This window comes from Thunnus maccoyii, chromosome 15 (assembly GCF_910596095.1).
Source record: "Thunnus maccoyii chromosome 15, fThuMac1.1, whole genome shotgun sequence".
In the NCBI taxonomy this organism is placed as follows: domain Eukaryota; kingdom Metazoa; phylum Chordata; class Actinopteri; order Scombriformes; family Scombridae; genus Thunnus; species Thunnus maccoyii.
In genome coordinates, this window is record NC_056547.1 from 27,389,655 (window position 1) to 27,412,533 (window position 22,879).

The following is a 22,879-nucleotide window of genomic DNA, read 5'->3' on the forward strand; positions in this document are numbered from 1 at the left end:
CGGAAAAAGTCACAGGGTCACCGAAGTCATTTCGATTCATCACATGGGAATCATGAATGTGCGAAATTTTATGGTAATCCATCCAATAGATATTGAGATATTTCAGTCTGGACAAAAGTGGTGGACTATGAGACTGATGTCACCATTCCTATAGAACTGCATAGGACAGTTATTAGCCGTTATTGAGAACACATTATGGGATGCGAAGTTGTGAAAAATCTGGCTGGTGTTGATCTCCATCCAGTGGTTGATATGTATTAACATTTACAACTGCAGACCTGATGGATTATTGTAAAAAGTCCTTTATAAATGACTTACAACCATCCATAATGTTAATAACTCATGTCTCCTTATCAATGACAATTTATTAGTCATGCAGTTATTAGTGTAACTATAGAATTGATGATCACTAGACTTTATTGATGACTTAATGACATGTATAACTGTAGGATTATTAGACAGTGAGAAGCTCATGCACATCTATTGATGACTATTTTTTACTACCTGACTACCCAAACCTTACTGCTATTAATGGCATATAACTGATCTATAAAGTATTACTTTATTAACCATTATAAAAGCCATCAATTATAAGTCACAAGGTCTGACTTTCTAATGTGCCTTATGAAAAAGTGGTACCCAATATTCTATTAAATCAAAAAAAAACTATGCACTGGCAGAAGATTACAGTCCCCGATCCACTACAGTATGATCTGTATTCCTCTTTAACTCTCATATTGGTCTCCAGCCCAGATATATTTCGTGTAAACTGTACAGCAGTGAAGAACCTGGCCGAGTCTCCCGCTCTAATCTGTGCCAGAGCCGGCAGGCCTCACAGAGCCTTGCGTAACCCCGGCTGAGTGTAACGGCAAGGCTGAGCCATCAGCTGGGGGATTGTGGGCCGTGTGCAGGCTGGGACTGAGGGGAGCCCAGGGGTGTCGCCCTGCATCAGAGTGTTGCTTACTGACCTCATTTCTTACCTCCCTGAAACTCCCCAGGCAGGGCCCTGATGTTGAGATGCTGGGGCGGGACTGAGCCGTGTACGGTTAGATAAATTGGTATCCTGTTAAAAATCAGATCTGAACAATTCAGTGTCATTCATTGATATATATATAACAGATTGATTATATATTTATTGTAGAGTTGATCAATACTTCACTGGGTGTCTGTGTGAATAAATTACCCTGAATTGATTCAAATAAGCTATTTTGATCAGATTTCCATATGCATGACTGTTTATTATTAGTAAGGGCCAATTAGTAATTAAGAGCACGAGCAGCAGGAGAATACCGCGTTAGTGCTTGAGCACACTCTAATGAAAGAATGGAGATTTTCCAGTTATTATTTTATTGAGAAAGTAGGCTACATCCACAAGCTGCAATTTGTAGGTGTTGCTAAATATGTGAAGTGGCGACGATTTATTTCTGAGCACCACTGGAGTGTTTCTGCCTCATCTCAGGCTGGTTAATGTGCGCATAAATACATTTAATATTGGGAGAAAATCTCACCTACCAGCAGTTTTTTTTTTTAAATGTTTCGATTAGAGTTGTCAACCAAAGCCCTTTTTTTTTTTTTAAAGGAGGCACTATGTTTGCATTCTGCAAACATAGTGCAATATAATATTGCTGCAATATTACAGCAATAGTGGGTAGTATTTCTAGTGGATAAATAGGTTTTCTGAATGTGTAAATACCGTACTTGGTGTCATATGATGCTTTCTACAAATGCAAACAAAGTAAATGTCATACAACTATGAGTCCTTTTCTTTTGTTATTTTGTCAGAACAGAAATATTTTATGTTTTCCACACTAACTGTTGAAAGACTGAGGCATTTACCAAGCTTATCGTGTCAAACCTGAATATTATTCATATGACTAATACATTCCCATCTCTATTTATTACATTATTTCTTTATCAACGAAAAGTTTTCTGCCTCAAGCAAACAAAAAACTATTTTGCGACATTGCAGGAATTTCACTGAGATGTGCCATTTCCCATTTAGCTCATCTAATTCAATATGTTGTCATTTGCATAAAAATGCATGGATGGGAAGTCAGCTGCTCTATAAGGATGCTACACAGTATAGAAGAGGATGAGTGCTATCTGTGGATAAGGCATACTGTGGTGTGGTCTATTTGTGTGTTTGTCATCTGTTCTACATATATGTCTGTTGACATGTGACTGAACAAATGGGCGTGATTTGTTAATGTAGATCTATCTATCTCACCGTGAGCGCTTATGCAAGTTGGCGTGCATGGCGCATGTGTGTCACACATGCATAGTAAATATGTAGCATTCGGATGTGTAGGAGTTCATTACTCTGTTTGTGTGTGTGTGTGTGTGTGTGTGTGTGTGTGTGTGTGTGTGTGTGTGTGAAGGGGAGGGGTGGAGGGTTGCAGCCTTTCCACATGAGTGGGGCTGTCAGTGGGCATCAGTCAGCCAGGCAGCGACAGGCGGAGCAGATCATTAGCAGAGACGTAGACAGAAAGGGAAAGAGAGGGAAAGGGAGAATGGGGAAGGCGAGGGAGAGAGGGAGTGCAGGGACAGAGCGGAGGGAAGGCCTCAGTGCTGCGTCTTTAATATCCGTCTTGCGAGAATTACATAGGTCCGTGCACTGCTCAGTCACGCAATCGCAGCGCTACGACCATCCCGTCCTCCTCTGTCCTCGCGTCGGCTTCATTACTGTTTGCTTCAGCTGGCATCTTACACTAGATCTGTCAATATATGTGGAAATTGATTAAAATAGCAAATTGAATGCTTTTTGATAATTCAATATTCTTAAATGTTCACACTACCTCCAAGAGTATTGTTATCTATCAGGGTGAAAAAACATCATTTAAACTCTTGATATTATCATTTTGATTACAGTCATGTGACAGCAGCTGGTCAAAATGATGTATTAGATACAAGTAATCAGTGGTGGAATTTTACTTAAAGCTTGGTTGACTTCAAATCTTCATAAAAGTATTCCTCTATAATATTTATGACTGAATATGCAACAGTTAACGTTCAGAAATATTATCCTCAGTTATTATCTATTCACAGTTTAACAGATCTGCTTCATCAGGACTGTGAGAGAGTAGTTTGATCAGATTTGATTGACAGTGGGCTGGCACCATAAATAGTAAAGCATACATCCTGATTGGTGGAAGGAAGAATGTGACATCACTTTCAGTGAAATAACAAAAACTGTTCCAACTTTGATAGAAAATGGTGTTCATGTAAAAGCCCATCACTCATAATAAGAAGCTAATTACAAGCAAAACTCTGCATTCAATATATTATTAGTATTTATTAATGGAATGAACTCCGTCCGCTGATGAGGACTGTGAGATGCAGTTGTTAGATGAGAGTTTTTATATTTATATAACTATAGAAGTATTAGAATTAGTATTATTAGTATTAGTATTAGTATTAGCAGTATTAGTATTATTATATTAGTATTAGTATACCTAAAGTAAAAGAATTTATATTTCTGATGAATTAAAGCTCATTTTAATTAGTTTTTTGGGCAGTTTAATCAATATTAATATCATATTTCATGAGCTGCTCATGATTTGTATGTAAATGTAGTGGAGAAAAATGATGTATCCCAAAATTGTATTTAAGTACAGTTGGCTGATGGCACACAATACATAATAAAAGCTTATTATCATCACAGTATACTGGTGTAACCTTTTTCATAACCACATCCAATTAAACATGGCATAAAGTCCTTACTGGGCCTCATTACAAAAAAAACGACACGCTGCAATGTTGACTGTTTTGGAAAAAAACACCTGAAAAAAAGGTGTATGATGTTGTACAAGGTTCATTAGCTAAACGCAGTTATGATGAGATGAGAAATGAAGCACATTTGTGTAATCTGATAAAATGTGACATGAGAATAAATTATCATGTAGTCTCAGTAAATTAGCAGAGACGCAAACGGTGCCAACAAATAAAATATCACCTCAGACTGTGTTTAGCAACACCTACAAACCGGTGACAACTTGCTGCAAACTTAAGACAGTGATGTCTGAAATGTTAATTCACACCATGTTCAGTAACTAGCTTTAGTCCTCTCCCCCTGTACAGTATAGGAAGACCTTGTTTAATTCCGCCACTCTCCTCCACATCACAACTGCTTTGCATTTTGCCCTTTCATCGTTCGCCGGCTGGTCCCATAACTCATCTTTTAGTGCTGCGTCTTGCGGTAACCACCTTCCACTCAACAACACCATTAAACAGCCAGATTAATGCTGCTATTAAATCCACACATCGACTTCGCTGGCACTCATCAAAGACAGTATATATGACTAGCGGTATCAAGGATTTGATGAAGTCAGACTTTCAGAGGGCCAATAAATCAGTTAGGGAGGAGCAATCTAACACTTCACAAGGTAAAGGCTGACAAAGGAGGAAACAGACAAATCAAGCTTTACAGAAAATAAACACAACGGACATGTACACTTGTGCAAGCATCCAACTTATTATTCTTCTAAAGAGGACTTTCAGGTGATATTACTGATATGCTGGCAACCATATTGGAAGTACTCTACTATTGAACAACTTTGACCGGCTTTTCTAAACTAATGACGTGGTCTTCTCTTCAGGAATAAACAAACATGATTACTTTTATTGCTGAATGTTATTAGAATGGCCATATAAACCTGATAGGGGGTTTACTGTTGGGCCCCTATTGATCCCCCATCTACCGCTATCTACACATGACAGTGTCATTATAGACACAGACACCCAGAGACTAGCTAGTACACCAGGTATTCTGTATGTTGGTTCGTTTGTGGTAATTTGATTTAACACTTAATTTAGGAGTGTCCACATGTGAGCCCAATACAATAAAAAATAATAGGATCTTACAACTAGATTTTGACATAGGGCCCCTCTACATGATGGGGCCACAGAATTAGCAAACACTAATTAGTTGATATCGTACTTTTGCGGTGAAGACAAGTCCGCAGTATTCAAATCACTGAAAACCAGATTAGTTACCAGAGGTGATTTTTTTAATTGCTGATATATGTGATTATTTTACTTGTTGTAAACACATCTGATTTTCTCTCATTTACTGATGGATCTGTTGACAGCACATCAGGAACCTAAAAAATGAAGCTAGTGCGCTTACAGTCTGAAATGATCACTGCAGTGAACAATATGAAGATGCTGAAAAGAACTAAAAACTTACTTATGATTTTACAATTCTCAGAGCCTTATTAGTTGCAGATTAATAATACAGAATTTGTCCAGGTAAAGGTGTATATGGGGTTATTTCAATCATAAGAGTTCATCCTCTTGGGAGCATGAATATACTTCCACTAAAATTAATTACTATCTAAATATTATGCCTTTGATTTTTTAAATAAATCCAGCATTTACATCCTTGAGAAAGTGTTGCACCTCTTTTTTATTAAATCAGCTGTTTGCTTTGGTGCTGCGGTACTCCCAAATGTTCTAAAATGTGTCCTCCCAATGGCAGTAAAGGAAGACTAATGGGCTAATCAAAATCATTATGAATCAAAATCTGGAGACTATGGATATCCATACTAAATTTTAAGACAATCTGGCCAGTAATCGTAAATATCTTGCAGTAGTATTGGATAGATGAACTGATAAACACCTCAGTCGTGGTGGATGGTGCTAGCAGAGCAAAAACTAGAAGTACTGTGGCTAGTGTTCACAATTACATTAGCTGTTTTGCTAAATTAGCTGCTGGCTAAGACAGCGACCCCTCTAAGGCAACAAGACAGTGTTTTGAAGGGTATGAAACAACCTTTTTCTGTCTTGGTAATCTATTTGTACACAAACCAACCTTATCTGAAAATTCACTTACCAGAATTGACCTTGCAGCAGTCTTTTCAATTATCTCCTCTTGTTGTTAGCTTTACATTTACTCATTATTTGTGTACAGCCAATTCTCCACGCTCCAGAGGTGGCTGTTGTGATTCAATTGTGCCTCTGATTTAACCAAACATTGAACTGGCTAATCTGTAAGCGAATTCACCTTTAAGAGTATCATTTTTAAGGCATGGCAGACATGAGAGATGAGGGCCTGCGCTGTAGGAGAGTAATAAATCAAGCCCTTCTAGTGGTGACCAAACATATTGTAGACCTTATGCTAAGTTAGGTCACTGCTGGCCACAGTTGAAATATTATCCTCATAAAACTTCACAGCACATCTATTTTCTCTCTCAAAAGCGGGACTACAATACTCAAAAGTACATCTAAATCAAATAAATTCTACCAGACGCAGACTATTGTGGATTTAAGTGCAATTTCTGTGGAGGAGCGGGCTTAATCTACGGCCGCAGATTTGAATTTCTGTACGTGAGCTCAAAGCGATGGAAGCCACAGCAGAGAGACAGAGGATGACAGGACAGAGTTTAGATTACAGAGAAATGGGGAGGGAAAAAGACAGAGAGGAGGGAGGTGGGGATGGAGGGAGGGAGAAATGCAGAGACAGAAAGAGTCTGGAGTTCATTCGAGGCTAGCTGTCGTCAGGCTCGGCGTCAGCCATCACATGGGCCGAATGCTAAACGCCGGGCTCTGAATCCTGACCTATTTTCATCAAACTGACACAGAATTCCACTGAGAGGCCGTCTTACGCTGCTAACCTCTGTCTGCCTCCCGGACCGACCGCACACACACACACACACACACACACACACACACACACACACACACACACACACAATTTGTACGATCTGTACATACCATAGTATAAATCTGCTTAACTGTGATTTAAAGCAGTTTAATGATGTTTGATTAATAATCTCCAAAATGACTAGATTGTAAATTATTTCTATTCAGCTTCGGCTTGAAAGGCTTTTATTGTAATTTGTCCGAATATGCCGTTGGACTGATGAATATTCATTAGAGAAAATACTCTTCCCTGACCCGTCTTTGTGCTGACAATAGACAGTAGGCGTGTTGTTCTTTTTCTATGTCTAGACTCAACTTGACATCGTTAGCAGACACCTTCCTGAGTGTAGCAACTGCTTTAATAGACTTTACAAAAGACAATGAGCAAATAAGTCTGGTTAAAACACAGCCAATGATCCTGTTCTTTAGACACTAATGGCTTTAATTTTCAACTGGCTTTTATCAACTATGATCAAAGTGCAATTACAGACATCTTTAATGGAAATTGATTCAATTGCCAGCAAATGAATGTGACTTGATTGATGCTGAACATCACCTGAACATGACTGAATGACACTGAGAACAATACGCATTAAGGGTGATTGATAGTTTTGTACAATGATAGATTAGCTTTTTACTACAGTGTTCTTTAACCACTGCAATATTAATCTCCATCAAATAATTAACATTTCAGCATCTTTCACTGTACAAATCCGTAGTAGTTTTGAAACTCTCCAATTGTCAGATACTATTTTAGCTCTTCTGAATTAACTCAGTTATTGGGCCTCATGCAAGAACATTTTTGTCTTCTTATCCTTAAACCTCTTTTACTTTTTCCTTGTGCCTTGCCCGTATTAATGTTCCACATCAGATCGTAACTGCACAAACTTGCCACAAAGCGCTCTTCAACTTGATGAATGCCACCTGTTCACAAGGAGGTGCACATACATGAGATTTGATCATCAACATAATCAACACAGCCATAAAGCTCCATAAGGCTACATGTTCTATTCCAATTGCGGCCAAGTTTGTTTCACAAAAATATCACCCAGTAAAAAGAAGAAATCTCACACCACTGAGCTTCAAATCCTTCTGCAAATGTAGTCGTGTCAGTAGTGAAATTAGTGGATCTGAAAAAATTTGAAGCTACTATTACAGCTGGCAACACTTTGATATCACAAATCCATACCAAGACAACTATAAAGGAAGAACGGTTTACCCAAAGCGGTTGTGCACTGCTCTTTATCGAAGGCGGGGAAGTTAACCAGATGTACCTTTGCCAAACCAACCACTTAGTCCCGCTCCTTGAGGTCTTTTCTCTTGTAAAACTGAAACATACTGTTTGAAAAGACTTCTTATAAAGCATAAATCTTACTTTTGTGTCACTTGTCCAAGTTATTTTTCAAGTGCGGTATCTTCCTCGGACAGAGAAAAGTACCACTGGTACTTCACAGTGAGAATCGCCATTGCAGTGGGTGGTTTTCCCCCCTAACTTGGACAACTGACACAACAGTGAAACTTATGCTTTATCAGATGTGTTTCCAAACTGTATTTTTTGTTTTACAAGAGAGAAGCCTTCAAGACCAACTGGTTCCCCACCTCCAATGAAGAGCAGTGCCAGACGCTTTTCAAAACTTTTCCATTGAAAACATCCGGGCTAGTCCCAAACAAGGCTAACTCACTGTCATGCTGTCCTGATTTACTGAGACACTTGAATACAATGGAGACATTGTTAATGTTATTAGTTACACCTGTGCTTTATTTCCTATTATGACTAATCAAAATGTCTGCTTTTAAAAAGGTTGTGATCTAGACTACGACACTATTGCAGTAATTGCAAAACATACATTTTACATGAAGTTATTTATTTACTGTATTTGTACTTATTTTAAACTCCAAATGTAGTCAGATTAAGGATTATAATTTTTAAATCAAATAGGTGTTGATAACCTGTGGAAATTAACTGTACACGACAGGCGGATGAATTTTTTTTGTACCTAAAAGGAAATTCTAAATATGAGTAAGTTGTTGAATGTGATAGGTTTTCTTACCCTAGCCCTGGCTGTGCTGGTCTACCTCACCTCATTGGGTTGGGGGGCCATTGATTTCCTTTCACTTCTTTATTCAAAAGTAAGTCAGAGATCTAAGTCTAAGAGTCCCGAACACTACACTAGGTCTATTGAGTTGCAGAGAAGACCATTATCATTAACATTAGTATAAATGTCCACTTAAAAGCTCCCCAATGAAAAAGCGATGTCCACCTATCACAACTGAATCGATTCAGCGACTCAGAATACCATTCCCACTCCAGAAATTTGTCTTTGACTTGACAATAGCAAGCTACGACTAATAACTGCTAATGTTTCTAAGAATACAAGCAGCACAAATGCTAGACACATTTATTCACATACCTTACAGCTCACCATGACCAACAAATCTTTAAGAAGGATCTAGGATCTACACATTGATACGTTATGGCAGGTTAGTTTATACTTCATACACTAACATATAGGCATTGTAAATTTGTTCTGTTTGACTGATATTAATTGTGATATCTGGTGCAATCACATTTTTTAACAGTAACTTCACTGTGAAATAGCAGGCCATAATTTAAATGGAACACAAGTCTGATTCTACTTGTCAAGCAGCAGCAGTGCTCTTGTTTTTACATGCCCTCCCCTCTTCAACTCTGCAGAAGTTTTGGGGTTGAAAAGCCGTGATCCAGGTTGTACAGCGTGACGCTGAGAGTTTCACTCTCCGGCAGCATTAATCACAGAGCTGCTGTCCTCTGACTGATTACCTCCCATCAATCTTGCTTTTCTGGGCCCTCCAACAGGAGAAAGCCCTCATGAAGATCTGATTAAAAATGTAAGTGACTCATAATAGGAGCACATGCCTGGCCTCTGAGACAATACACTGTGATAGTCAGTAAGCTCTGAGTGGGATTTATCTACTCATCTCCAAATGTCCATTCACCTGCTCACGTAAAGATACTGGCCTGATGTCAGCGAGGGGACCTGCTGTGAAGAGGTGAGGTCTGGAACAGTACCAGTGGAGACCCGTGTGTGCTTGTGTATGTGTGTGTGTGTGTGAGAGAGAGAGAGAGAGAGAGAGTGTGGTAGTCATTTGCAGCTGCAGACAGGAGGGGGAGTGACTTTGAGAGTGTCTGAGAGGCACATCCTGCCTGCAATTAAGGTGGAATCAGAGAGAGATCTGTGCTGCCTTGATAATGAGCCTCATCTGAATTATTAACTAGAGCTGTACCCCCTGGACCTGGACTCCCATCAGACCGAGCAACACAACAACAAGAGCAGATGCACACACAAACACACACACACCGAATCTTCAGATCCATACAAACTTCTATCAAACCCATTTTAGCATGTGCAGGAACTCAAAAAGGAATCCCATTTGCAGTAAAAATAAGGGCAACACATTACTTGAAGTGGTGCTCATAAGGCATTATAAGGCATCAAAAGCCCATTATAAACACACTGTGAGTGCATGATGATTTATTAAAATTGGTGCATAGTATAATGAGTACAATATGCACAAAGTTAGGGGGTTGAATACTTTATGAAGCAACTGTGTCATTAATCACATTAAAATTTAGTGCAATTTCAGATGCATGATTACATTATAAGATTTTTGCACTGATTCCATTGGGATTATAATCAGTTTGTTGCTGCTATGAGTTGATGTATTAGGTTTGTTAGGGCGACTGTATTTCAAAATCAGCTCCTTGTGTAATGGCTGTCTTTCAAGGTTAGTTGAAAGTGTTTCATGAAACATTTTTTGTGTGTTTTGTATTGTTACTCACAGTTTGTCATATTAATTATAGCAGGAAAGTAAAGAATTTAGTGATTTACAATAACCCTCTCATAGCTTTCATACTATCACTACACCAATCTGCAAGTTTTAGCTCCTTAACATCAAATCATGTAAACTTCACATTTTTGCTGACTGTTTACAGTTTTTGATGTATTTTTCCTACCTTCCAGGCAGCCTTTGGTTTCCATTGTTTGGTTTCCAAAATCAAACAATCACATCACATGGGTACAAAATGGGTACATGTGATGTACCCATTTTGCAAACTGTGCTGTTGTGTTTAAGAAATTCTGGATGCATGTTGTCTTCGCTCCACACAGCCATAGATTGCCATTCAATTCTGTATAGTGTGAAAATCAATCAATCCCATATATCTTACGTCACAAGTAGTCATTTTGCAAACTATGATGGTATCTTTTAATTGTTTTGAATGAATGTTGTCAGCTGCTACCATCGACTTCCATTCATTCCCATATGTCATATTCAAATGTATTTGAATGTGGTAAAAAAAAATCTTAAATTTGATCTGTAATGTCCAAATTCATAATTTATCAGTAAACTAGGCAATTGTTATCTTCGGAAACTGACTAAACTAGCAAGTGATGACACCAAACCATCTGAGAAGTAATGTGTAGACGTACTTTGGATTCAATACCATAGAGGCCAATGATTTGATCAAGTTAAGGCTGTTTGCCAACTTTGTAGAATGCAACTGTGTTACAGTCACGTTAGCTTGTCACTCAAGTGAAGCAGCTCTACCATGCGTATTCTAAGCAGTTTAGGATTATGCTAGGTGGTTGCGTTTGAATCATCTCACACAAATTACAGGTAGGTCTCATTTGTTATAACTTAATTAGATTAGGTTAGACCAGTTAGCATAGATTTTTGTCAATATTACATTATCATTGAGCGTTTGTCCAATTGAAGGGCAGACTGCTTTGAAATGTATGCACTGCATTATCTCACAGCAATAATGTAACTGACAAAAATTATTTCCAAATTTAAGGTCACTGTAATGCGGGGTGCCCAATACATCAATCGTAATCAACTAGTCGATTGGAAAGGCCATGCTGGTAGATTGTGTGCCATTTTTTAAAAAATCCATATTTTAATATCAGATTTTTCAAATTTCCTCCCTCCTCCCTGTGCCCTCTTTCACATGATTGACATGAAGAGCGGCCAATCTGCTGCTGATGAGAACTTTGTTACATTAGTTTACCATTACAACTAACTTGTTAAAGTGTTGTACGTCTTCTGTAGTCAGCACTGCGCAGAATCCCAGAATGCAAAGCTAGCTAACAGAAAACTCTAGTGAACTAACCTCATTCATTCAAAGCAACCTAGCCCACCAATTCAAATTAATATGTAATAGCAAAAGAATGATAAAAAGATGAGTGCGGGACCAAGTAAGAAGCCAAAAACTTACCACTTCCATGCAGAAGGGGAGGAAGACTTTTTTTTCACCATGTGCTATTCGAAGTGCGCTTGCCTAAAATGCAAAACTAGCACCGCTATTCCAAAGAAAGGAAATGTGGAAAGGCACTTTCAAACCCTTCATAAAAACTACGACAGCGATGTGCCAAAAGCGAGATGAGAAAGAGAAAGGTGAGGGAACTGAAATCACGGTTAATCGGACAGCAGTCACTTTTCACACAGCCGAATTCAAAAGCAAAGGCAGCCACCGAGGCATCATTCCGGGTGAGTCATACCATCATAAAACATAAAAAGGCCTTCCACTCATTTCAGGATTTTAAAACAAACCTGAAATAGTATCCACTATGAAAGCTGTTCAGTTACCCAGAAGCACAGTTACATGGTGCGGTGAAGTAATGGCTGATGATTTGACACAGCAAGTTTGAAAGGACATAGTAGACTGCGAGCTTTTCTCACTGCAGCAAGATGATTCCATGGACCTAAGTGATACAGTGCAATTGTGCATTTATCACTTTTTTCATCAGGATGGTGTTAAAAGACATGACAGTGAAAGAGGAACTATTAACAATGTTACCAATGAAAGAACACACTCGGGTGAGGACATTTTTCAGACACTCAAAAACTTTGTTGACAAAACCCAGCTTCCAATGTCTAAGTTGGTGTCACCACCGATGGTGCTTCTACGATGGTGGGCCGCTCTAATGGATTCATTGCCAAATAATAGGAGGAGGACACATTTCCCAACTTCCTTAATAATCACAGCATAATACACCAACAAGCACTATGTACAAAAATGCTGTACATGAAAGGGGTCATGGATGTGTCAATGAAAATCGTCTGTTCTATTCGAGCAAGATCTCTTCAAAGGCAGCTGTTTCGTGCATATCTGGAGGAGGCTGACTGCAACCGCGCTGACCTCTTGCAACACGCCGACGTTGAAATTCTTACAGGGATTTCAAGAGCTCCATCCGGAGATAAGGGAGTTTGTCTTTGGCGTTAAACATGCAGAATACAAACAACTTCATGATGATCAGTGGCTGCTAGATTTGGCATTTTAAACAGATCTGACCAACATGTTGAATGAGCTTAATTTAGAGCTGCAAGGAAATGACAAAACGGCGGTCGACATGATCAGCTCAGTTAATGCTTTCAAACGAGATCTTGTCATTGCAGGCTGACATTCAAGTGAAGGTGCGGGCCCATCTGGACAGTTTTGGAACTTACTCTTGGAGGAAAAGTATCCAAATATGAGGATATGTGCTACCTCATTGAGTGCACTTTTCGGCTTGACTTATTTATATGAGTCAGCCTTTTCCCACATGAAGATTATTAAGTCCAAATACCGTTCCACTATGACTGATGATTATTTGGAGGCCTGCTTGAGACTAGCTACCAGCAGCTACTGTGCGGATTATGCAACTCTGGCTGACTCCATTCAGTGTAAGTCATCAGAATAAGGTAGAGGCCTTAAATATATTGAAATGTATTGTGCTGTGGAGGGTCCATACAGTAATGAAATGTACATTTTTCATGTATTTTCACCAATGAGATTTTGGGGTTTTTTTTTTTTTTTTTTGGTTGTTAGATCATGTTGAGCTGGTCGTTTTAAAAGTTGCTCGCAAGCCAAAAAACTGTGGATACCCCTGCTGTAGGGGATTACATAACTTAAACAAGGTTCAAAAGTATGCTGGTAGGTTTTCATACAATACTAAAATGAATGGAATCCAATGGCTGCCCAGTGTAGTCAACACAACGTTCAAAGTTAAATATCAGTCAAGGAGCTACTTTAATGGGTTACATAGCTCAGGCAAGTTTAAAGAGTCTGCAAATAGATTGTCATATCATAGCAAATTGAATGGAAATCAATGGCTGACTGGAGCAGTACACCAAAGACAACCAAATTTCTAAAACGCAACATGGTTTGCAAAATGGTTAGTTGTGATCTAAAGCACACAACACATGCTAAACCCCTGGTATGGTCCTTGTTAGCAGTGTAACAGCATTACGTGGTGACTTGTTCCTGAGTCACAGTGTGACAGTGAGGACAGAAGACTGAATGTTTTTTGACTAGCACTTTGCTCATCGTCCAAGCCAGACACTAGAACATTTTGAAGCCCTGAGGTCTGGTAGACAACATGGAGAGAATGTGTGCTGGGCCGACATTTTACGACACACAACCAGGCATGATTCCCAAGATCCGCCTGCCTGACTGACTGTTGTGTGTCTGGACTCGGTTTTCTCTCTGGAATTTCCGTCTGTAGAGTGTTTCTCAACATTTTATTCCAGCTGATTTATTCCAACTGATTGAAGTGTGAGGGCTGAGGGCGAGAATATTATGTTCTATTCCAACCACTATGACTCATTTAAGCAGTGAACACCCCGCCTCCACTGCCGGTGCATCCCTTGTTTACATCCAAGTTCTTCTACAGATTGAAGTGATAGCTGCCTGCACTCTATTCAAAGGCCTTTTGTAGCTCTGCATCAACTGACAAGGCAACTGATCCTCTCGGATCAAAATCTGTCCATCTCTGCATGGCCTCCTTTCCATTCAAGCCCCCAACGACTCTTCCCAACTGTTTTCTCTCCATTCACAGGACTGATCAGATGAGTTTTACTGTGGTCTCCAGATTCAACAACCAACCCCCTTTGCCTTCCAAATTCCTCTTCCCATTCCCCACCCCCGGTTAACCCAGCACCAAGCCCGCCAACTCGAGAGCTGCCTCTCCTTCTGCTGCGCCTTTGTGATAATAACAATAACTGTGTAGCAGTGCAGAGGGCTTTCTGTTGAGCCAGCGCCAGGCCGGCTGGCACAGGGAACCCTCTAAGCCTGTTCCACCATCTCCAACCAATTCCCCTCTGTCTCGGCTGGCGCTGGAGCATCACAGGCATTAAGGCTGCTATCAATGTGCTCAGCAGCAGGGGCCACCGCCACCACTCTCGCACTCGCTCTATCTTTTCTCTTTCCGCCTCTCTCCCTCTCCCACTCAATTCTGAATTCAATTCAAAAAGGGTTTTATTGGCAAGACAAATAATACCTTGTTCTTCAAAATGTCTCCTTGCCTCCTCTTTTCTCTCTCTCTCTCTCTCTCTCTCTTTTTCTTTGCACCTTATTCTCCATCTCTATATGCTGCAACTGGGATCTCGGCAGAGCAAGGTGATGGCCATCAGCGTGGGCGGTAATACTTTACGTCAAGTGCATTGAGATGCATTACAAGCATATTAGAGGAAAAGATCCACTTTGTCAGCAATCAACGTTATACAGTAGATGAAGGTAAACTTACTTAAAGTCAGCTTGACTATTTTTAAGGCTGACATAAATCTTTTTATGTTCTAATTAAAAGTGTTTCCATATATACAGCGTACCATACTACTTTATAAAGAATATTTTCCTGTCTGCATGAGTAGAAATTTTTAAAAATAAATAAATGCTCATGCACACCATCATCACTGTAAATTTCTTAAATAGACCTTTTTCGGTGTATTGCCCATCAATTATCATGTTTAAACTTATCTTGTGTCTGTTATTGAAGGGTTTTCTGTACTGTACTGTATGTATATAATTGACTATTTAATAAGCGACTTTTTACTATTTTTACTCATTGTATATTTTATACTAAACAAACTTCTGCAAAGACCTAAAACTGAGATCTGAGATCAGCTTGTACCTATGACATAACCAGTGCTTACTGGTGCCTGCAAATTTGAGACCCAAACTGACTCGATACTGATGGATACTGTTAGCTTGGCAGGCTAATGAAACGCATTGGCTACACTCTATAAACCATATTTACTGTCTGTCATGTGCCCTCATTGTACACTAGAAGGAGTGTCCATGACATTCACACTACTTTCTGCTAACAATCCCACAATGCAATGCGTCACACTTTTATAGATAGACTTTCTACAACTCTACACCTGTTAGTGATGACGCAAAATGATGATGATTCAGTGTTTGGACTTGCTTTTAAATAGAAACCAGTGAATGAGTGATTCCGGACACAGTATCTGTCTCTTTCTGTCTTCCAGTCAGGCACTGTACATCTACTTGCAACACTTGACACGAACGGATGCAGATGACTGGCACAGTCAGAGAATGAAAAATAGTAAATTAATAAATTTGAAATTAATCCAAACCCACAAAACATATTAAACTTGACCTGAAGCCTCATTCTTTGTCTCGACCTGTAGTGTTCGTGTCAGGTAGCAGAACTCTTCTGTATACTGTGTGCAGGGATTATCTATCATTTTGACAGAAGTCTGTGTGAACACGCAGCTTCAAACCGATCAAAACATTTGCCAGAATTGTGCATTCATGTGCAATTACTGTACACAACTTTAGATAATTAATGTTTGTAGCCGTCTCTCAGGTGCTGCATGACAAAAACAAAGAAACTCTCACCATGTGAAAAATACCATAAAACGGACCAAACGTTCATAAGTTTAGGACAAAAAAAACAGGAATTAATGCCTCTCTGAATTTATAATTGATCCTCGTGTCTTGCTGCTTGTTGTTTGCCTTCTAGCTATTCATTATATCACAGTCTGATTACAACAGTCATACACCCACGATGTGCCTTCAACGTGCTGCTTTGTGAAGCCTTCAGGTAGAGTCATGAGCTTCTACCTGCCTGGTGCTGAATCTGTGTACAGTACAGCCTGCAGACAGGCCACAGCTCAGCACATCCATTCCCACGCAGAGCCACTTGTGAAATGAACATAACAGTGTGTGTGCGTGCATCATACCCCCCCCCCCCAACTACCACCACCACCATGACCACCTACAGAACTGAACTCACTTCACATGACCAAACACAGCCTCCCACCTCAGATGCAATAACAAACATGGCCAAAACACTTGACCGCAATTACTGAACCACAGTCAGAGAAATCCATACATAGTCATCATGGTAACCCTGCTGCCAGATGCTTAAGCAACATTGTGTGTGTGTGTGTGCGTGTGTGTGCGTGTGTGTGAGACCACAATCAAAGCAATCCATATGATCCACACAAGAAGTGTGTGTACGTGTGTGAATGTGTGAAAGAAATCCAATCCGACGCTGTTGCCTTAGTGCTTGACTTAAACAAGTGAGTGACACCTCAAAAGTGTGTGTGTGTACAGTACGTGTGTGTGTGTGTGTGTGTGTGTGTGTGTGTGTGTGTGTGTGTGTGGTATTAAGAGGCAGGAGAAGCTGCTGGCCCAGATGAAGACAAAGAGCCCGGCGGCTGAATTGAGCAGCAGCTCTCAGACAGGATTACACAACAGCTCTTAAAGACTGCTTTTAATAGCAAGACTCTGACTGGATCTTATTTCCCTCCCACTCATCCCATCCAACCATCCATCCATATATACCCCCCCCCCAATCTAAGCAGAAACATACAGGAATGTGTGAGGGAGTATACATATTCTGTACCTCCGTGGTTCAAATCTCATTAAAATCACTGCCAACTGTTACAGTCCAACATGTGCGTGCATGTGTCTCCCCCCCCCCCCCCCCCCCCCCCTTTTTTTTTTTTTTGTTGTTGTTGAGGAGTGTTATTATGATTGAATCAAGTTGTTTTTCGCCTTGACTTGGAGCCTCTCTCCACCAATCAGCTTCCTGCCAGGCCGGCCAATCAAAACCTCCGTGCAAAGCTGGGACAGGAGCAGGCATCAAGCTGGGCATCCCTGGGCAGCACAAACAAGGCCCCGGGAATTAAGCCATGCTTTAAATCCAATTTTAAAACCCCCATACCATAAAGATTGGACAGGGGTTGTTGCCACTCCGCTCAGTCCTAAATCAAATGGTGATTTTATTGAGATTAATCTGCATCTTAATACTGCTCAGTTGGAGGCTGGTACGGAGCCAAATGAGATGTCGAGGCAGAGGCAAGCATTTAAGAAACCCTGTTTATGTGTGTGAGAGAAAAGGAGGGAGACAATGGCACTTATCAAAAACTGCTGTAACGATATGATAACATGACAGCAGCGGCAGATAGAGGATTTTGGATCAACTTGAGCGTCAGACATTCGGATGGTGTAAAATGCCTGTTAATCCCAAAGCAACTTGTGTTTCCTCTTCTTCTGTGTTCTTCTTACAGTATCGCCTGGCTGTCTCAGTAAAGAAGAAAACAGCAAAGCGCAATTTCAAAAGCATCAAAAGAGTATTAAAGGGGCTCTCCGCCGATTCTACACATGAATTCCCGTTTACTCGTCACAACGAGTATCGCTCAGCCTGTGATAACAGTTGTTGTCTTCTGTTTGAAAAAAATAACCCTGATGATGTCAGAGTGATGTCATCAGGGTTATCTCGGCTTGGGTTCAAGACTTCATATTTTTAACAGAAAACCTGTATTACAAATTGGAGGTGAGGAGTTTGAAAGAGAGTCTAATAAAAGATACAGTTGAGTTGCATTATGGTAAATGTAGGATCCAGTGTTTTTGAGTTTGATTCAATCTAGGGTCAGACTAAACATTAGGATATCTCTGCCTCTGATGGTTCAATTTTGAACATTCTTTTTTTTAATCTGTCTTCTGTGAGTCCCCCAACATTATGGAAGTAAAATACTAAATCACTGGAGTGGCCCTTTAAATGTGCCTCCCAGCCATCATTACGATAATGTTGATGTATCTCTTTTTAAAGCTCTTGGACAGAATAATGCCAGTAAATACCAACTCCTGCTGTCAATTTAACAAGAGGGGAGTTATTGGAGTTACTCCCCGCTTCTGTTGGAGTTAACAATGTGCATCCATTGCAGAAATTCTCATCAATTGCAGTGACCCTTATCGCCATTTGATTAAACACCTCAATAAACAGTCATAAAATAAGAGTGGAAACACAGCAGATCAAATTTTTTTTGAATATATCTTGCGGGGTTTTTTTTTCTTTTCCTTTCCTAAAAATATCTCATTCAGATGACATATACTTGTGTTTAAATATGACTTAAAGCCCACTTTAGACAATTAACATTTAATGCCAGGAGTCCAGATATTGGAACACAGTGTACATTTATGATGAATTAACTGAACTGCAGTTTTAAGCAGCAGAAGTGATTTAGAGGATATTCAGCTTACTCTGAAATGGCTGAAATAAAAAAAAAGAAAGTGACACGTGGAAGCAAAACTTTGTCAACCTACAACATCAAGAACTGTGTGCGGGGAAGCTACAGTACAGGGCTTGGAAACAAAAGACTACTAATCCTCACACAGAATGGGTGGTAAATTTAAGTAGATTACAGCAACCAATCTATTAGATTAACCTCATATTAATTTGAATTTAAGGGATAATCTGTAGTTACATCTGTTTGCTGTGACACTCCATGTCATCATCTCTTGTTATTGTCCTTTAAACCCCTCGCCTTGTGCCATGCTTTCGCGCAGCCCGTGCGTAATTCAACGTGCGCGGGGGGCGGGGTGGCTCCAAACGGTTTATCCCGAGCACCCAACCGGCGGCATGGGTGACGCTCCAGTCGCGGAGGCACACATTGTCCCCGGCGTGACCTGATAACGCAAAGAAATATAGGCTTGAAACCAGACACTTTATGAATGCGTCACAGCGCGTTAGACTTGCCTATCCAAAGAGAACCATAAAGAGGGGGAGTGTGGCTTCTCCTATATGCATAGGCTGCATCCCTAAATACGATGAACCCAGTGAACCCTTATCCAACCATGCTCTCCGCCCCTTTCCACACACCGTAGTGTGGAGTGACATGAGGACCCGCCACTGACATAAATTGCTGGAACCAAGGGTCAATTATGTGGCTTTCAAATATGCAGAAAAGGAGTTATGCTGCAGACACAGACTGAGGCTAAATATAGTGTAGCTTCTCCTCTAAAACCTTCACCATGTGGTATCAGAAAATTCTTTCATGTGGCCTACCTTCCATCCGGCTGAACTGTTGCTGTCGCCTTTATCCTTGAAATAAGGAACAAAGCGAACCATCCAGTCATAAATTTGGGACAGGGTGAGTCTCTTCTCCGGGGTGCTCTCGATGGCACGGGTGATGAGGTCTGCATATGACAGGTTTCCCCACGCGTTCCGCCGGGAGGACTTGGCTTTGCGCAGCTGGCCGGCCACGTCGAGCGCAGCCCCGGACATGCAGGCAGGAGCGGCCACGACCGGGGCCGGGGCGCCGGCTGGGTGCTTGATCTCCGCCGGTGCGCCGCCCTTTCTCTCGGCCCGGCATGCGGGCACGTTGTACTGCTCCACTTTGACCGATGCCAGGGCCAGACCTCGGCTCGCCTCTTCTCCCCCGGGGAAATCCTCCGGACACGGCAGCGGCCAGGTGCACGACCGCGACCGGCTGTGAGGCTCAAATTCCGAATCGATATCAACCTGATGCGCATCCATGCCGCTGTTCTCCATCATCATCAGCATGATGATCTCCCGCTGAATAGATGTCAAAACCGGGCAAGGTCACTATAACAAAAAGCTTGTCAATTTTGACGTCTGCCAGTGAGTTAAAATGCCCAAACTGTGCCCTTGTACAAAAGAAAAAAGAACAAACTGTATTGTTTCACACACAGAGATGATCAACCAACATGTAAAAGCCGGCAGCGGTGTGGGATATTATCATTCTCCTTGGTGCAACAATGTGGCATCACATCAGGACAGATGAAGGTGTATCCGAGGCATCAACAACAGTATCAGTCTCTCTTCCATGTTAATTGCACAACACCGGCTGTGTGGCTGCATGCAGGACCAAGTGACGGTCAAACATCCATTATGAAAGCCAGACACACTTGGAGAATGTCTCTGAGCTCGCTCCGGCTGCAGCAACAGTTGATCCCTTTGACAGATGAGGTCCAGTGCAGGTTAAAAGGAACGCTTATCAACTCCCAAATTAATTGACTTTATAATTTTCTCCAGGGTCTCATCCCAGCTTTTTTTCTACCGTCTCTCTGCAGATTGGCTGGTGACCGGCTTCAGCTGAAATGAAAACTCACTGCGAGCGCAATTACTCCCTTACAAATAGAAACAGGCTCTCATGAATCATTTATATGAAGCCGTGAATTTCCAGACGAGAAAAAAAAATGCCTTCATGGATTTGATTTGGAGCATCCTCTGTGTCTCCTCTGCACGCCGCCAGACGCTTCACTTCTTATAGTAGATATTTCTACCTTTGTCTTTAGCTTTTCCGTTCACATGTCACATGGGTACCGTCTCTCTTCCTATTGCTCTGCCTTTATACTACAAGCCCGTGTAGTCTCTGCAGGCTTCAAGCCACTTAACTGTAGCCTGGAATAAAGTGGAATAAGTGCTGCTTCCATATAATTGGACGCCGCCTGGATCAAGTCACTCCCTCCAGAACAGGTTTCCAGAGGAGGAGGAGGAGGAGGAGGAGGAGGGTGTGGGAAGGGTGTGTGTGTGTGTGCGTGTGTGTGTGTTTGCGTGTGATGTTCCCAACAATACATTTCAAAAAGCAGTCATTTAAATGCAGCATAAGACAAATTTAATCACATAGTTCATCATAATGTTTTCATCCATTTCTTCACAAGTGACAGTCAAGGTGAGTTTTAATTGAATTATCTCTAATTAAAGATGAATGTTAACTTTAATTTTCCTGTTTTCTTCTTCTTTTTAAATGTCCTAATTAAGACAAACCGTGCATCAAATCAATGAATTCATGTCTCTCCAAAGAAAACTTGTTGCTATTAATATAATTTAATGTTTGAAATTCTTCCTGCCTGTGTGTTTTTTTTATAGATGCTCTACAGGCAAACAGCCTATACTCTTCATGTATAAAACCATATGAAGGTTACACATAGTGTTTCTGTGTAGATTAGATTAATGAAGGAGCCTAGCCTTGATTTATAGCGTTTATGATTCATAATGACCTTTGGTCAACATTTATGTATTTTCTAATGTAGTAATCCATAAGCCACCCCCTGCAGCTGCAAATAACTAGGAGTAAATCCATGTATATGTGAATATTAATACCTTCTCTCAGGGCTGTAGTAAGGATTTTCCAGATACCGAGGTCAGGAGTGTCCCTCTAACACGCTTATCCCTAAAATGTATTATTTAGATTTTTGTTTAAGTCTTTACTTGTTCATTATATTCTTGTCCAAAATGCAGCCGAATTTAAAGATTTCGAGTACAAAAATACTCAAATTAGCTTTTAAAATATATGTGTGTATGTTTTTTACATCCCTATTGTCACACAAGAATATCGGTATTGGATGATTCTCCAAAACTCCAGATTATGTTCAGTAACATTTTTTAAGCTCCATGGTCTGTGACAGGATGTAAACTTTGGCATGAAAGTCAGGCTGATCTGTTTTGCTAGGTAAAGGACAAATGACTTCCTGCATTGGCGCTGAATGTTGGCATTGGATGTAGATGATGAGGTGAGGAATTCTCCAGTATGGACACAATCCTGGAGTTACTGGTCTGTTTTTTAAATGTAGAATGTAATCCTCCATGGTTGCTAAACAAAACCCTAAATTCACCAAGACAAATACATAAATAAAATACAGATGATGTCAGTGTCCGTCATTGCCTCTCTTTGACCAAATAGAGGAGGAAGTACGACCCTCCAGAGCACGGACTCTTTTAGTACCAAGAACTAAGACTGAGGAACTAAAGAGAAGGTAAGGTTCCTCAGTTCCTGAAATGGTTCCTCGGTGCCTTGAAAAGTTGCTGCGATGGAATTGGGCTCAATTATGGGTGCTGCTAGACTACTTATTTTGTTTATATTCTCACCAGCAGAGTCCCTCAAAACTTTCAAGATTGTTCACATTCTACTTTTTTTCATTTGCATATTTTTCATCCCTATTTTTGTTTGTTTTTCCATCTTAATTGCAGGGTTTTTGCTGTTGCAACCATCTAGTTTCAACTATTCTCTTAACATATGAAACAGTGTATTATACTAAAAATCAAATAATTTAGCAGATGGGGTTCTTTTTCCCCATCTACACAGCGCAGCTCATCACAACCTCATGATATAAGCTTGCGGGGGTCAACGAATCAAACTACAAACTCCCCTCACTGTCTTTGTC

The 22,879-nt window shown here is 40.5% G+C and overlaps 1 protein-coding gene across 1 annotated transcript in view; it reads right to left on the bottom strand.

The window, feature by feature from the left end:
• Window positions 1-21,121, bottom strand: part of foxo6b (forkhead box O6 b) — a 41,701-nt gene extending 20,580 nt beyond the window's left edge. The window contains exon 1 of the mRNA XM_042436686.1: window positions 19,758-21,121. Coding sequence (XP_042292620.1) covers window positions 19,758-20,255 — 498 coding nt within the window. The 5' untranslated portion in view covers window positions 20,256-21,121. The remainder of the gene's footprint in view (window positions 1-19,757) is intronic.
• Between the last annotated feature and the right edge of the window lie 1,758 nt (window positions 21,122-22,879).